This window comes from Calidris pugnax, unplaced genomic scaffold (assembly GCF_001431845.1).
Source record: "Calidris pugnax isolate Ruff unplaced genomic scaffold, ASM143184v1 scaffold127, whole genome shotgun sequence".
Classification (NCBI taxonomy): Eukaryota; Metazoa; Chordata; class Aves; order Charadriiformes; family Scolopacidae; genus Calidris; species Calidris pugnax.
The window spans coordinates 2,907,327-2,924,226 of record NW_015090883.1 but is presented as its reverse complement, the minus strand read 5'-3'; the positions used below and the strand labels follow the sequence as shown (position 1 = coordinate 2,924,226).

The following is a 16,900-nucleotide window of genomic DNA, read 5'->3' as shown; positions in this document are numbered from 1 at the left end:
ATCTTCATGGTTGAGAAAGTTTAAAAATCACCACAGAGAAAAAGAGTATTCCAACATTAGAAACAGAGTTCTCTTGTAAGGTAAATCCTAAAAATTAAATTTTTCACATGTGGACACTGTGTGGTCTTCACTTCTGAACTCTGCAAACCAAGAGCCAAATTTAAGAAGTCATAAAAACTTCCAGTTTCAAGAGGACAAAAGGAACATGGCTCTCAATACAAATACTATAAACAACACTGATTTTTATATTTCTCAGTGCAGGTTCACAAAGTTTGCTGACACCTAAGACAACATCTGCTTTTATTTCTGTGCTTCAATCCACCAACCATAAGACAGAGGGTGTGGTAGTCCTCCCGGCACCCCACAAGGATATTGAGAAGCCAATATCTTAAGATTCCATAAGATGTTAGGAATTATAACAGCAGTAGGACACAATCTCCATTCGGAAAGACATACCATGTTCACTGCAACATCACAATAAAATGAAAGCCAAGCAAAACACGACGGACCAAAGCCTGGCTTCTGACTTGTATGCAAACCTTTCACTTGACTTCAAGGGCAGAATTTGATCCCGTGAGTTTTCAGAGGAGCTTATGCACCCCAGAATATTCACACTGATTAAAATAGAATCCATTTTTATTCATTGCTAAAACATTTTATTATTGGCAGCTCCGGACAACACCCAATTGTAAAAAGAATGTCATGACATAATTCTTAAAATATGTTAAGCTGTTAAGATTAACACTACTTTGAGGTTCATTTATTTTAGTGACTTATTCATGACCCAACCCCTTTGAAGAAAATCAAATAGAAATAAAAAGAAAATATAATTCTGCAGTTACTTTCTACCAAGCTGCCTTCTGTCACTATGGACAAGAACAGTAAACATTTTTGTATAAAAGTTAAAGAGCTGCCAGGAACGCAAAAGTACCAAAAGCCCAACACAGAATTACAGCTCCCAAGTTGGTGTTAGTGGACTGACTTCATCTATGAAGTCAACCAGGCTTCCTAAGCCAAGCAGAGGAGCTTCATCAGGTACAAGTGCCACAAAACTGGACGACTAGACTATATCTTTTGGTATGATGTATGACAAAAGTCAGAGAAGTGGGGCTGATAGGTCTTCAGAGGAGACTAAAATAAAATGTCCCTGTGGACCTGAATTGCTGAAGAGCAGGGTGTATCGAAGACGGAGCCAGACCCTTCTTGGAAGTGCTCACTGCAAGTATGAGAAGTGGCAGGCACAAGCTGCAATGTGGGAAATTCCAACTAGATCAGGAAAAAAATTTCACAACAAGACTAGCCAAACACTGGGACAGATAGCCCAAAAAGGTGTGAAATCTGCATCCTTGGAGGCACTCAAAATCACTCAGGCAATCCTTAAACCACCTGATGCAAGCTGGCCTTCCTGAGCAAAGGCTGGGGTCACCAACCCTGAGACTCCCTGCCAACCCCAACTATCCTGTGATTCTGTGTCATTATAGAATTGGTGCTGGTAAAGAGAAACAGCTTACTGAGGAATTCCTGGATGTAAACTAAGGAACATTTCTTTTTAAAAAGTGTTATCTTTTACAAAATCATTAAAAACTGAGCTTTAAATCTTAAAATTCTCATCAGTTTCCACATCCATTGAGTATACTTGGCTCTTCCTCATCTGTTCTGTAATTTGAAATGGAATCAGTGAGACAGTCCTTCTTCACTGTACCAATTGCCTGCTACTAATGAGCTACAAATGATTGCTGTATTTAATTTTATTTTCCTTAATATGGATCAGTCTCATCCCTAATATAACTCCACTTGAACTCTAATCTAAACACCATTTGTATATATCAGTTATTCTGATTATCAGTATAAAAAAACCCCAAATGTTTTAATATAGCCCCTCAGGGTCTATTTTGGTCACAGCTTACACTCTCTAGAAAAGAAATACAAATAACAATCAGATATTAAATGTGTGTCATCTCACTTGAGGTTAACAGCACCTATTACGAGCCCCAAACTCGACTATGTCTTTCATCTTCTGGCAACGTAATATAAAGTTATGTTCCCTAGGACTTTGAGACAACACTATTACTGCCATGTTTGGGGGATGAAGAAGAAAAAAAAATTTAAAAAATCATTCTCTATAAACCCTCAGACTAAAGGCAAAAAAAACCCAACCAATCACTTTTGTTGATGGAAGCAGGGAGGAAACTAGACTTTACCACACAATCCCCTGAGGCACAGCAGTGTTCAAAGTTTACTTCGAACCTACGTATTTAATTATGCATTTCCCAGCTAATTTTCATAGCTTGTATTATAAATCTTACAGAATATCTCAGAGGTTACAAATAGACTGGAAATGAGAATTGCCTTCTAACTGTTAATACAGTGCCTTCTAATTAATACAATCTGCAACCTGCCTCAAGGGGTACAGTGACCTGAGGAATCACCATCTATGATGCGAGGCAAGAAATTAGAAAAAGAAAACAATAACAGGGTTTACAGAAGAATGCAATCAAAATATGTTTTCAGGCTTTTCCTCTTTTACACTGGTACATACAAATAAAACAAGCCATAAGCCTTTCCTGAACACAGTGCTGAAAACACCTTCTCGTTACTGCAAGATAAGCACTGCAGTTGGACTTACAAAATCCCAGTTAGCCCAAAGGCTCCACTGGGTCTAGCTTTACTATATGTTTGGACACAAAACAGCTCCTGCCATCGGGATATCACAGTTTATTTAAGCTGCACGCAGGAGAACTCGGTCAATAATCTTGTCCTCTGCATGACTGCCAGATACCAAGTGAAAGCTCTACCCTACCTCCAATGTTAAGAACTACAGAAGAACGGCAAGAGGCCCTGAAAATTCTCCAGAAACTCCACTCTTATCACAGCAGACAACCTCCTCCACAAATCTTCCCAATCTCCAGGGGAGAAAGGATTTGGAGCAGCCTGGACTGGCCAGTGTACAAGATCCAAGGCTTCCTGGAAGCGGTGGAGAAAGAAACCTGCAAGCCTTGCCACATACCAGCCTTGCAGACTGCCACAGCCAATTCTTCTTGCAGAAAAAGGAGGACCGCTGGCTGGCCTCACAAAAACCCCTCCCTTGAAGCTCCTCACTTTAGGGTACTTTTGCTTATACTATTTTTGTTGCTCTAGTACTGACAAGATCTTCAAGTGTAGCTGCAGGAGGGAGCGCTTAGCAGGGTAGCTGTATGAATACAGCGAGGAGTCAGTCTTAAATCTTAGTTCTTTCATAATGTAAACCTTTTTTCCAACACACCACCCACAATTATTTACCCCTAACTACTCCAGTATGGGTTTCCCAAATGCTGTTTAAACAAAGCAATTGACAACTATAGCTTAAAACAAAACCATTGCCAACTATGGCTTAAAACAAAACAGCAGAGATAAGAAGTAAACAAACCAAATCAATACTTTGCAATGTAATCTGACACATTCTAATTTATTCTAATTAAAACACCACACAAATCACAATCCACTGTGTTATACACCCTTCAAACATCTTGAATAAACGATCTTCTGACAGGCAATTAGACAAAGGTAAACTGGCTAATTTACAAGCTGAAGAGCAATACCTTCATAGCGCATACAAGACATTATATCCCAATCAAGACAGATTTTAACCACTTGCAGTTATCAATCAACATGACCAAGAAATGTGAAAACATAGGTTGTTTTATTTTTAAATTGCATTACTTTTGCCCCACCACCGACCAAGGCCCTGGGAAGGATGGACTTACATACCTGCTTTTGACCCACACCTTACACAGCACTGATATAAAAAGAAGTACCACCTTCCCATTCACCAGAAGCTTAAATTCTCATTGCTTTACAGTGGGGAAAAGCAAAATTCCAAAGACATCTAAAATTATTAAACAATAAACTAATGTCTTTGATTCAGAAATACAGAAAAGCTGTCAAAATTGCTCTAAAACTATGCAGCAGTTCACAGACATTGAGACAGTCACAAAAATACAATTAGGTGTTACATTCAAATTCTGACCTAACTTTATAAAAAAAGCTAAAGAAATCAGGGGTTAGGCTTCCTAATTGTCACGATTGCCTTAATGGAAAAACCTTAATTTTGTGCTGCTCAGTGTGGTAAGACTGAGTGCAAATACTATACCAGAACATATAGCACTTTTCCTTGAGAAAAGGAAGACCTACAATAGTTGCACTGAGGCAATTACTGATTTTTGGCCGAGTGCTCTTTCCTCCAATTTATTTTGGCTCCTAAATGACAATTGCAGCATGCTTATAATTAATGACTGTTTTAGATGGAGTCACGTTTGTTTTTCAATAAAGTAGCAGCTTTCAAATTAATTAGATTACACACTGAAGGTCTGCATTTTTTTATATGCATTCCTCCATGACAATTTCTCCTTTCCCAAATTTAGCAAAAACTTGTTTCAGAGAGGCAACCGTAGCAGTTCAACTGTGAGCCCTGCTTCTCTTATTTTTCCAAACACCAGCTAAAATTTTGCCAGACTTTGTTACAAGGCATAAATATATCTCTTAGTGACCCCTCTGTCACGACTTGGCCCAACTTTTATTTGCCAGCCATTATGTTTACTGATACATTCATATGTAAGGATATTTATGGTTGCATTTGGCCTCATTTTCAAAACACTACTTATGAATGCAAAACTCGTATTTAAGAAAGCACCAACCTGAATTAAAGGAGGTTTTTTTGTGTTTTCTCCAAACAAGAGCTGATACTTCAGAATTCAGAGCAAAGTTTTACAGCATAGCTCAAGCATTTCTCAAGCACAGTTTCACAACTTCAAAGTTATTCAGGACCCGCATAACTTTGATTCCTTCTTTCCCTATTCATGTCTGAAACAAACACAGGAACTTACAGACTCTCCACAGAACTTCCCTACCATTAGATCTTGTAATTGGGCCCAAATCTCTACCAGGTATCTGCAGTTAAATCCGACTCTGCTTGTACACAGTAGCAGAGTTTGACCCTTCTTTCTCCTTAAGAAGTGTTCTTAGAAAGCAGAAATAGAAGATGATCCAGCAAGAGAGGTAAATCAGTTGTAACATCTCCTGCCAAACATCCTATAGATACCTAGCTGTATTAACATTTAAAAAACCATTTCTATATTTTCAAGTATTTAATTTGTATACTCATACCCTAGATGCAAGATGAGCAGTGCTGCAGACACTTTTTAAGGTAGTTAACAAACAGAGCTCTCAGCAGTTTTTCAGAACTTGTAATTCCAGAATGGTTTTCTGCAACAAATACAGCTTTTTGCATAAATCAAGTTTGGTTATAGTTCTCTCACTGGATAAAAGACAGGCTGAGCTACAAAGGGTAAGTAACTTATGTTCCCTCTTCCCTTTGGCTTCCTTCCCCAGTTCCTCAGTTTGAGAGAGCTGCATTACATGCCCGCTCGCTGATGAGTCACATTCTGGGAATACCAGAAGATATTTTTTCCTAGTTTAATACATTCATTTCACTTTTCTGTAGAGTCTAACATTCAGTAAAAAAAATAAAATTTTCAACCTACTTAAGACTTCCTATCCCCTAGCTGTGTCCATACTAGTACACAACCTGGAAACTGATAAGTACTAATTGGAAAACCAAAAGAAAAGTAGTGTTTAGTGTAATCTGAAGACTACTAATTTACATATAGATCTGCTAAAGCAAATATCTTAAAAGAAGGTGCAGCATTAAAAATAAGCCACTCAGTTCACCATCCAAATTCAGTAATTGCAGACTGTACCAGAGAGAAAGAGACATTTACAAATTTTACCATTCCATGTATAAAAAGGAAGCAATCCCCCTCATACCTTCTGCAATAAACTCTTTTGAAGGTGCACGGGGACCGCATGTCACAACTGCATGGACCATATACAGTAATCCCAAACTGATGCCTCCGCTTTCATAACTGCCTTAAGTATTCACAGTCAGTCACATTTTCACATTTAATACTTTGAATTCACACTCACTCCTTAAGCATGCTCAGTGCACTAAAAATATGCAACGTCTTACAGAAAGTACTTAGTCTTTGATACTGTAAAATACTAATGTTGTTTTTGCAGATTTAAGCAAAGTGCTCAGCAATTTTGTCCTTTCTGAAGAGTTCCTACCGAGCAAGCAGTCAGGAATAATCCAGTATCTGCTTGGCAAATGTGACTATTTAAAGGCAGAACAACATTTTTTAAATGCAAGCTCTGGAAAGTAATTTATATCCCTACTTTCCATTCCCTTTTATTGCAACACATTTTCCTGCCAAAATAAGCCATGCAAGAATGCATGACTGAAGGAATCTGCTCAGAGTTCAATAGTGTACTGTCAACTCCCTTAGTCTGATATATGACTCTTAATTGAGGCTATTGCCATCTTTTTTTTTTTTTTTTTTAAAAAAAAAAAGAAACAGATTTTTAGGAGTAGCTCCAAAGAAAGATAATGAAGAATAGCTGAAAAAAACTGTACCTTCACCGCTCTGTGACTAGTTCAATAAAAGCTAACAGTCATCCTTCAGGAAGACAAAGCCTAAGCGTTTTGCAAACCAAATATAGTTAAAATTCTCTACCTTCTGTTGACTTAGCAGTGACATCTGAAAGTGGATAGATAAAATTGAGAAACTCCATTCACATAACAATAACTAAATTCCAAATACATGATATCTGATGTGTTCTAAGTTAAACACTAAGGCTAGGAGTGTAGTTAGATTCTCCCAACAGTCATACTGTTGCACAGGATTGCATTTTTCCAAAATAAATGTACACTTAAAAAAAAATATTTGAGAGATCTGTAAGAGTGCATATTGGTATTGAAAACAACCACAGTAAACAAACACTTAAAGATTAATGGATTCACATCTATTTCATTTATTATTCTCCAAACTGAAAACAAGTGACTATATATAGCATTTCCTACTGAGAAATCCTACAGTAATGCATGCTGTCTACAGTAATAAGTGTCTGCAAGATTGAGTCCCAAATTTATTTGCTCAATATTTGAGCAAAGTTGTAAGCTGTTGCCATCGCTCGGCAATGAAAATACAACATTTCAAAAACCTATAGTTATTAGACAGAAATTACTAGACAAAAAATATTTTCACAATAACCCTTATTTTGGTTACCCACATCTGGGGTTTTCATCCTGTACTTGAATCCCTTATTCAAAACACCACTATATGGCAGATCACTTCATAGAGCAAAAGCATCTTTTTCAGAACAACGTTAGAACAATAGTTCTTTATTAAAAATTTCCCCTCTCCTGCCCCCAAAAATGCAGATGCTGTCAGTTTAAGGAACTTTATGAGAACTTCAAAAGGAACCTTTTGAGACGCTCATGGGAAATGTCAGTTTACACAGGACTGACAGCATTCAACAACTAAAATTTTAATACAATTACATTCCTTCAAATGTTGGTAATCTGTGTAGATTTCCATAAACAACATTGTGCAGCTCAGCATTTCAGAAGTAATTCGCTCAGTACAGGAGGATGTACGAATAATCACTACATGTGCAGGAGAAGAGCAAATTTCAGTTGGAAAAGGATCCTTCAAAACATGAAGTAAGGATTTTTTGAGGAAAAAGTCAGGTTAGGCACACATATACAGATTCAACTAGCGCAAACCATATTTCCTCATGAGGCCAGCACTCAATCTAAATGACTATATGTTTGCTCCGAGACAGTGTCTGCAAACATGTTTGTGGTACTTGAACAAGCAATACAAATAGCTGGTCACTGGTACACTTATCACATTTTTTTCTTTAAGTCCTTTTCACAGCACTAATCCATCAGAAAGTGATACACACACAGAAATAACATTCTGTTTCATATCCTTAGCTAAAAGTTGTCTCAAGTCTCATGGTAATTCTTAACCAAATTGCTTAGGCAGAAAGTTCGTTGGTTTATGTTTTGCTCTTTTTTTTTTTAAACAGCATTTTCAGCATCGCCAGGTTTAAAACAGTCACTTTGTTTATCATTCCAAGCTTCTATTCACTGCCACTTCTCACATATCCTCCCCATGCGCATTCCGTAGCTCTACAGCGTAAGTTTTGAACCCCATCAAGAAAGACCAAAACGTGAAAAAGCAAGGGGAAACAGGATAGCTGCTCCAGCAAATAAACCGACTGCCCCAAATGGTAAGGAGTCATCACAGACACCATCTAGCACCAGAGGCAAAGTCTGCCTTCGCTGATCAGTTCACTTACCTCCCGCAATTCAAGCCTCTGAGCCACCGCTTCCAGACTTTCCTGGCCCGTGCTTTCCACCGACAGCGTGAACTCCACAAATTCATTGTTGAGCAGCTGGATACGAGCAACCAAGCAACTCTTGCTGGATACCGTATAACGTCGAGTTCGTTTCAATTTTAACCCAAAAGGCAGAGGCATCTTCTTTTTCCCCCACAGATGGTTACTGATAAAAAGCTACTACCACTGGGACCTCGCGAGGGGACAAGTAGCAATCTCCTCTCTAAAGGTAAGGAGCTGTAAAGTCTCCAGAGATCAACCACCAGCAGCCGTATCCATTAAAGACAAGCAAGTTTTCCACCAAGAGACAAGTAGAAGGGGCATCCACTGGAACCCTAGCAAGGAACAGAAGAGAAAGAGAATAAATACAAGAATGAGGAATACTTTTGTCTGAAAGGGGAACGGTAACATGGGAAAAATAACATGTATATTTTTTCTAAATCTAAATAATCGGTCTACTTTTCCAAAATGCAGAGATGTTATGCATTCAAATACTGAAATAAGCACCAGAGTTTCTGGTTTTTCCACAGACGGCACCAGTCTTTGGCAAGATAATTTTTTCTTTTAAATTTGCAAGTGAATAATGAGCATTCATCAAATGTGGCTTCAACATCTTAAAATAAGTATTTCTAAACCGAATCGGTATTTAAATTAAATACCTCTACAAAGTCCAAGTTGCCTAAGGTATTTCTAATACTGAACAAAGCCATTTTCTTTCAAGAGCAAAACCAGCAATCTGGCTTGTTTTTCAGAGTGGCGTGCAGCCTCAGCCGCTGTTGGATTAAGCAAACAAAAAAAATCCCTATAAACGATTAAGAAAAAAAAAAAAAGGGCAGGAAGAGAGGCATTTAAGCTCACACCTTAGCCATTTCCTACCAGACAATTAAAATCCAATTCCTCTAATTGTCCCTGAATTACATTATTTATGTTGAACTGCTGTATGATTTTTCAGGCTACTCTTTGCCACACCGAGAAAGCAGGCAAACTCTGAGAACCACTTATTTTCTAATTTCTCTTGAAAAACATACATATTCCCAGCCGATCTCCCCACCTTTTGCAAACACCTTCACGCCTCCTCTCCGGTCAACTCCATAACACACAACCTTCACCTTTCTCCTCCTCTTTGAGGCGTTTTCTGACCTGAACGCACCCTAACCTGTGAAATTCCTCATTATCTTACTAGCGCTGGCTTCCAGCAGCACATGAAAAAGAAGAACATTTTCTAAATACAGGTGGGTGGGGTGGTTTTTTTTGCTGCATGAGTGTGCGCGCTGAGGGCAGTCGCTCCAGCCAGCGGGGGCTACCGCTGAGGAGAGCGCTTCACACACGGGAGGTAAAAGCCACCATCGCCTCAGGGAGAGGGTTCCAACGCCTCCCTCACAGCCATGAACCCCCCCGCACCCCACGGTAACACCACTTGGCCCCGGGGCACCGGGCTGGGCCGGTACGGGCCGAGGGAGCGACCGGGCCTGGGCGGGCCTGAGGGGGCCGGGCCGCCCTGAGGGAAAAACTACCCTCCCTCCTTCCCCTCATTGTTAGGCCTGGGGAAGCTCGGCCTGGGACCTCTAGCGGCAGCCCCCGAAAGGGAAAAGGGGGAAAAAAACCAAACAACCGCCTCCTTGTATTTTCAGGGCTGGGGCCAATTAGTAGCAGAGTTTACAAGGGAAGATTTGATTTCTGAAGGGTCTTAGAGTGATCAGACAGGAATCACACGAGGATATGCGTTTGTTTGGGGTGGGGATGTGAAGAAGTAGTCTTCCTAGCGCACCTGTTTCTAAACTCTGAGGGTGTATCTATAAACAAATAGCCTCATACTACTTGTACGTTTATATACGTACCTAGAAATTGAATGTTACTATAAACTCTGTAGGTTGAAAATCTCGTTTAAGCAGCAGGGCAAATAAGAACAGGAGGCGGAAAGGCACTAAAGGCCTAGAACAGGGAGAAAGAGGAGGCAGGGCGGCATTTTTCCTCGATGACATCTTTATGTCCCTACTCCAGAGAACGACCATCAGCCTACTTCAGGACCACGCTGCTAATAATCTGGAAGCAGTTCTACCGTCCTACACAATCCCCATCCTCAACAGGTAACCGCCTACAATCTTATTTGAACCAAAAAAAAAAAACCTGACCCAAACACTAATTTATTTTTGGATGCAGCAGGGGAATAAACAACATGCGATAGCAACGGGTTTCCCTGAAAAATTTCAGGATACGTGGGGACTCCTCACTTTATTACTCGCTCTGCACTTTGATCCTCCAAATCCCGACTCCCCAGAGCAGCACGCAGGGAACGCTCCACAGACAGAAGCTTTTAGTTTCCTGCCCACTGCCAGCAGAATCTCGCACTGGGTTTATTCCTGGCGGAGAAGCTTTTGGCTGACTGACCTCAGCTCACGTCCCCAGGGCCTGTTTTCCAATACATTCTGTGCAGAGTTACGCACTTTCTTCAGTGCTACAGCAATAAGAAAAAACCCAACTTACTCATCCTTTTGAAAGCTGCAATCAGAAGTGCAGTGGTGTTCTAACCTCAGTTATTATGTAGTACCGATACAAAAGACTTTCAAACTTCATCAGGCCATTAGAAAAGTATTCTAAGGGCATGGGGAAAAAAAAAAAGAAAAGAAATTTAAAAAAAATCACTAACCAGAGGCTGACCTGACAGGGGAAATTCCCAACCCATCTACTGCTGCCATAAAGTAATTGCAGACTTGCAGTTATTTCGCTCTGCAGACAGGTAGCAATGCGAGCATGGGAAGGAAGTTTAGAGCAGAATTTTCCGAACGTGCCAGGAGCGCTTTTCAGGTTATGATCTGTGGTTTGCATTTATTGCTCTACTGAACATTTACCCTAAACGCCTTCATTTTAATGCGGTACACGTCTGACGTAATCTTCATTACTTCTGAAACACATTTATAACAAGGAAAACTTAACTAACTTCCAGTCCATGTCACAAAAGACCAACTAAAAAAAAAATCTTCCTGACATGTAATAAATTAACATTGTAGAATAAAGGCAAGTTTGATGAATAATACAGAGGAACCATTCAGTAACTTCTGCTAGCCATGTGTAACTCTTGCAAACACAGCTGTGCTGGTTTTATTCAGCAGCTGTGCATTCTGCAGTGCTAAGTGCTCTCATATTTACCGTGTGCGTTGCTCTAAATTCAGACACATCTGCATTGTTATAAAGTTACTTAAGTGAAAAGAAACTACATACTACCAGGAGTTACAAACCCAATTGACAACCTCTACAATAACAAGCCTTTATTTAGCAAGCCTGGAATTTTCAAACTGAAAATGTCTTTAAGTAACTTTGTATGTTTATATTTCAACACAAACATCTAGTTTCAAAAATGTTATATTAGAATTTCAGCAACATGGCTGCGACTGACACATGGTTATTGAGCACAGTGGTATCCTTCTTCACCTACACCTCTCACTCCCCCCTCAATAATCAGCATTTTATTTTACCAAGATTTTTTAAAAAGCCTGCATGAATGCCAGTGTGTAAAATATACCATGCCGAAAAACGATTCCTATTATTTCAAATGCTTAAAATACTTGTATTTATTTCAGAAACATTCAGGGAGCCAAAAAACCCCAGAACACTCCACCCTCCCCTTGTTTTACCAGTTAATCTTTGACATGACTCTTGGACTGAAAGAGCAGCAATAAGTGCCTATCTCAAACCTCCCCTACTTCCAGAAGCGCAGTTCCACAGCCTTTACTTTTCAAAAACTAAAAGTGCTTGAAACTCCTCAGTCCTTACGGTGCACAGCAGAGAAGATCACCCAGTATTTTGTTTTTTTACTGTGACTGCTGTTTTCCCCTTACCTTTTGCAGCGATCCAAAGACACCGAGTCTCCTTTCACATACGTGTAGCCGAAAAAACCCCACAGTGCTCCAAGACTTCTTCTCCCGGAGCCATCTCATCGGTATTCCTCAGGAACTGACTTACTGTGTTCCTCTCGGCCGAAACAGCTGCTATCTCGGCTAACCCACCTTCTTCTCAGATCACTCATAGTGAAAACATTCCTCACTTCCTGTCTCAAAAAACTCGCTCTGGATATCATTCCACTGGGTAAAGAGCTGGGGGTGGAAGAAAAATATTACAACAAAATAAACCTGTGCCGGCCAGCTCTTCAGGGCTGCCTCCTTCACGTGACGCTGCGCTGCATGAGCGCAAACGGCGTTTTCTGGGGAATATTTTCAAATGGCCCGTCTCCGTGTGCCTCCGTGTGTGTGCATTTAATTTCTTTTCCTGGAGGCGTTCCCCTCGCTCTATCCATGCGGAAGGATACGCTGAAAGAATTAAAGCGAAGGCCCGTATGCTTGTAGCCCATTACCTCAGAGAGTTGGAATGCCTGGCAGGGAGAATGTCAGCAATGAACAGCTGCTTCTCTGGCTACGGGGGCATTACAGAAATAGGGGTTACAACAAATAGCAGGCAATCCTTGCTTTTTTTAATCATATGATCATTTATTTTAAGCCTTTCCAATTAAGGCAAATCTCTTGCCAAAAAATATCCGTCGGTCTTATTTTCACGCAGCTTGGAAAAGTTTTAAAAGCTTAATCCGTGTTCAATACCACATGACTTACGCACATACATTCACGTCTGCAGCTAAAAACAAAAATAATTGAAAAGCTTCAGCTGTTGGTAATATACATAGCAAAAAAAATGCAGATTAAACATCTTTCAGCTTTTACTTGGACTTAAAACTCCCAAAGGTGTCAGAGGAAACTATGCTTTGAATAACAACCACTTTATCAAGCATTTAATGCATATTAGTTAAGTAATATTGTGTTTAAACAATGCAAGCATCATATGAGGGGCTGCACTCCAGTGAGCCAGACAAACGTATATACAAACTCGCAACAGGTCCAGGATGAGGAGAAAGGTAAAGTGAGGGTGCAAACGCTGACTCATGGCTAAAACTTAGAAAGTGTTTTGGTAACATAAAGCTACTGTCTGAGCAGGTCTAACCTGCAGATCTGCTATGCAAATAGCTTGTTACTCGGGAGGGCACTAATCTCCACTGAAGTATGTAGGTAATTTTGTACTCTGATGAATTCTTCTGAGTTACTTCTCTTAGACACAATGGGCTTTCCTCTAATCGGGGGAATCTTTTTCCCTCCCCCGCACATCAGCCCCAGTTATGATGAGCAGCCCATAAGCCAAGGAAAGACCTCATTCAGGGGAATTTTTTCACACTGAATAAAATAACCTAACTTCGAAATGAACTAGGCAGATACCCTTTTTTAATGGTACTTGCTACAGGCCAGAGTTATGGTTATTCGACAGAGAAAACTGACCAATACAATGCATGACAAACCAAGCCATGAAAATTCAGGGTAACAGAAGCAACCCTTCCTATTTCTAAACAATTCATACTGGAAACAAGGTCTGAATTCTCTGATCTGTCACATTTCCTATTCTGAACTTCAATCACACCCATTTCCTGCCTGATTCTCTGCCTAGAAGTTGCATTTATTACAGTTTTCTTACTTTCCATGTTACCCCTTACTGTATTTTCTCTCTTTGTATTTATGTTAAGGACAACACATCATCTGAAGAGACAAATAGGGTATTGTCAATATGCTGCTCTGCAGCTTACATCTTCTCTTTTTGAAGCTCATCAAACATTCCAGAATTAAATTTTCATTTCTGTTCCCTATAATCCCAGTTTGAATCCTCACTTTGTGTTTTTCCGCACTTTCTCCAATCTGCCCTATCTCATTTTTTGCCTTATCAGCTCTCATCCACTCTAATAAATAGGACAAAGAGACCAAGGCATCCATGAACATGTGATGAACTCTGATACTGATACGCATCAATAAGGCACAGAGTGATTGCCTCGGGGTGCTATGAAGTGCTTCTGCTTCTCCCCTTTAGCCCCTGCTCAGGGCTGACAATATGCATGGGTGAAACACTCGCACCTTTTGCTGCACTCTTTACTCTCTTGTTGAAGATTATGGGTGGAAAAGACGAATCATAGAATCATAGAATGGTTTGGGTTGGAAGGGACCTTAAAGATCATGGAGTTCCAACCCCCCTGCCATGGGCAGGGACACCTCCCACCAGACCAGGTTGCTCCAAGCCCCATCCAGCCTGGCCTTGAACCCCTCCAGGGATGGGGCAGCCACAGCTTCTCTGGGCAACCCATTCCAGTGTCTCACCACCCTCAGAGTACAGAATTTCTTCCTAGTATCTAATCTAAATTTCCTCTCTTTCAATTTAAAACCTTCTCTTCTCCAGGCCCCAACTCTCCAGCAACCCCAACAACCCCAACTCTCTCAGTTTGTCCAGCAACCCCAACTCTCTCAGTTTGTCCTCATAGCAGAGGGCCTTCATCCCTCTGATCATTTTCGTGGCCCAATGCTGGACCCATTCCAACAGGTCCATGTCCTTCCTGTGTTAAGGACTCCAGAGCTGGACACAGCACTCCAGGTAGGAGTACTAATATCCTACAGCTGAATGTTGCAGCCCTTCTTCTAGAAGTACAAAGTTTCTGCCGTTGGGGTTGAACCTGGCCGCCCACGGTGGAACAGGGCTAATCCTACTTTGTTCTTATTGACATCTTCCCTTCTGGAACAGTTTTAATTCTTTTTCCATCCTGGTCCACATGCGTGATTGCAGTTGAGTGTATCAGCCAACAGGGTGAAGGTTGACGCAAGTATTCACCTCCTTCCAGTTCTGGGAACTCTCTCCAGCATCAGGTCTTTGCGTTGGCTAATAGTTAGACAGAAAGGTGGAAATGAGCCAAATAGGAAGCTGAATCAGTCACCCTGCCGGCAGAAAAGCGGTAGGGATGTGTGTGCTCCTCAGCCTAGTGCAGAGTTACCCGTTTGAGAGGAAAAACACAGGCAGGATTATCCAGAAACTCCTAGTTAAAGGCGCATTCCCAGGAAGAACAACGAAGAAGTCATGTGGAAAAGTATTTCTTTAGTGATTTAGTGCATTGTAGCTTATTTTAGTGTATAATTAAAGTACTAATTTGGCGATTTACTCACTAGCCATGCAAAATAGGGAGCAGATGAACTGAAAAGTCAAAATGCCTCTGATTCTACATGAGACTCTTAAAGCTGTTCTCTGAACAAATTCACTTCATCACTTCTGTGTTCTAGCCTGAAGAATCCCTGTTTTTTCATCATTCCATTTCTTATTTGTGAAAAAACAAGAGATGCTTCATTACATATTTCTTGATGGTACTGGAGAGAATGGAAGGTGCTAGAAAAATGAGCGTACAATACCTCTATTACATGCTTGAAGCCTGAAATGTCAGGTTTGCAAGATTCATTTTTACTTATAGGGCACTGTAAAATGTTCAGCCACGTTCTACTAAGTAACTAATTAAGGTCATAGAGTTTTCCTAGAAGAAAATAGGCAGTTTTCCTACACATAATGCAGTGCTGAGCTGGAAGCTGTGAGCTCCTGATGTTATTCACAAAGGATACGTTATCTTTCTTAAACACAATATTTCTTTCTAAAGTAAAGCCGTTAGTTGCTTATGAAATAAACTCAATTCCTATTTCTGTCCTTCAATAATTATTTTTCTTGTTCCGATAATAAAGTAATACAATGTACTTGAAATCTGAAGAGAGCAAAATGTGTCTCTTGAAAGTTAAAATGGAATGTTGTAATTAAACCAATCTATTACTAGCCATATCTCACTGTAACTGCAGTGTATTATAAGTATAGGCAGGCAAACAGCTCAGATCATTAGCAATAATTAGTCCAGGCTATCTCTGGATGGTGCTTGGTTTATATTAGGAGCAGTGATGCAGGAAGAGATTAATCCAGCTGCTAACTACAATGCCTGGAGTTTATTTTACCCCGTGGCATTACCTGTGGAAGAGCCTTTATCCGTGGGCTGTGCTTGCTGTGGTGTCACTGCTCTGAAATCAGCTGAAGCCAAGCTGGGACGCTGGTGAGAAGATGAATGGTGTGGCTCAAACACCACTTCCACCGAGTCCTTCCTCCCTCTGCCGCCGCCCCCGGGCAGCAGTAAGGCCAGGAGATGCGGCAACTCTTTGGAAGGGAAAAAAAAACATGTTCTTTTAAGCCTTATCAGTCTAACGTGAGGTCACACAACTGAAATGTCGTAGTAAAATGCTTTTATAGCATAGCTGTAGCACGGCATCAAAAACTACTTTGACGCTTTGTGTATTCCTATACCATAATGGATTTGGTTTTTTAACAAACAGATATTTAAATCTTCGGTTTTTTGTACTTTTTAAGGAAGAGAACCAATATTAAAATAACCTCCCACCTAAGTCTTAGGACACTCCATACTTACCCCAAGCCATGTGGCAGCACTTTATAAACCAGCTTTATAAAAACCAGGAATGAAGAAAGAGGTAACTTAAAAACCAGCTGAATGTGCCACTTGCCTAATTAAGCGTAGATGAAACACAACTGTTTAGAAATACACTAAAAAGATACGTTTTTCTCCTTTACTCTAGGGCCAGACTCCCGAGGCGGTTGTGGCCGCCCCGTACTCGCCCAGCAGCACGGGCCGCAGCCGGGGGCTCAGCAGCGGTTTGCGGCGAGGGGCGGCCCGGGCGGGGATCCGTTCCCCCTTCTCCCCGCGGCCACCGGCTCAGGGGGCGAGCGGGCCACCTGCGGCCTGTGCCCGCTGCGCGGCAGGCGGGGCCCGCCGGCCGGGGAGGGGGCGGCG

General features: G+C 40.9%; 1 protein-coding gene across 6 annotated transcripts in view; it reads right to left on the bottom strand.

Annotated features, from left to right (window-relative positions):
- Positions 1-16,846, bottom strand: part of PTPN21 (protein tyrosine phosphatase, non-receptor type 21) — a 48,068-nt gene extending 31,222 nt beyond the window's left edge. For 5 of the 6 annotated variants that reach the window (XR_001412598.1, XR_001412596.1, XR_001412595.1 and 2 more), the window contains exons 1-2: positions 12,057-14,325; positions 8,182-8,555 (exon numbers count right to left, since the gene is read on the bottom strand). Coding sequence is in view for 2 of the 6 variants with exons in the window: in XM_014947033.1 (XP_014802519.1) it covers positions 8,182-8,361 (180 nt within the window). In the remaining 4 variants the exon portion in view is untranslated. Of the gene's footprint in view, positions 1-8,181; positions 8,556-12,056; positions 14,326-16,068; positions 16,252-16,519 lie in introns of those variants that run through there. The other variant, XM_014947032.1, reaches the window with a different exon arrangement.
- Between the last annotated feature and the right edge of the window lie 54 nt (positions 16,847-16,900).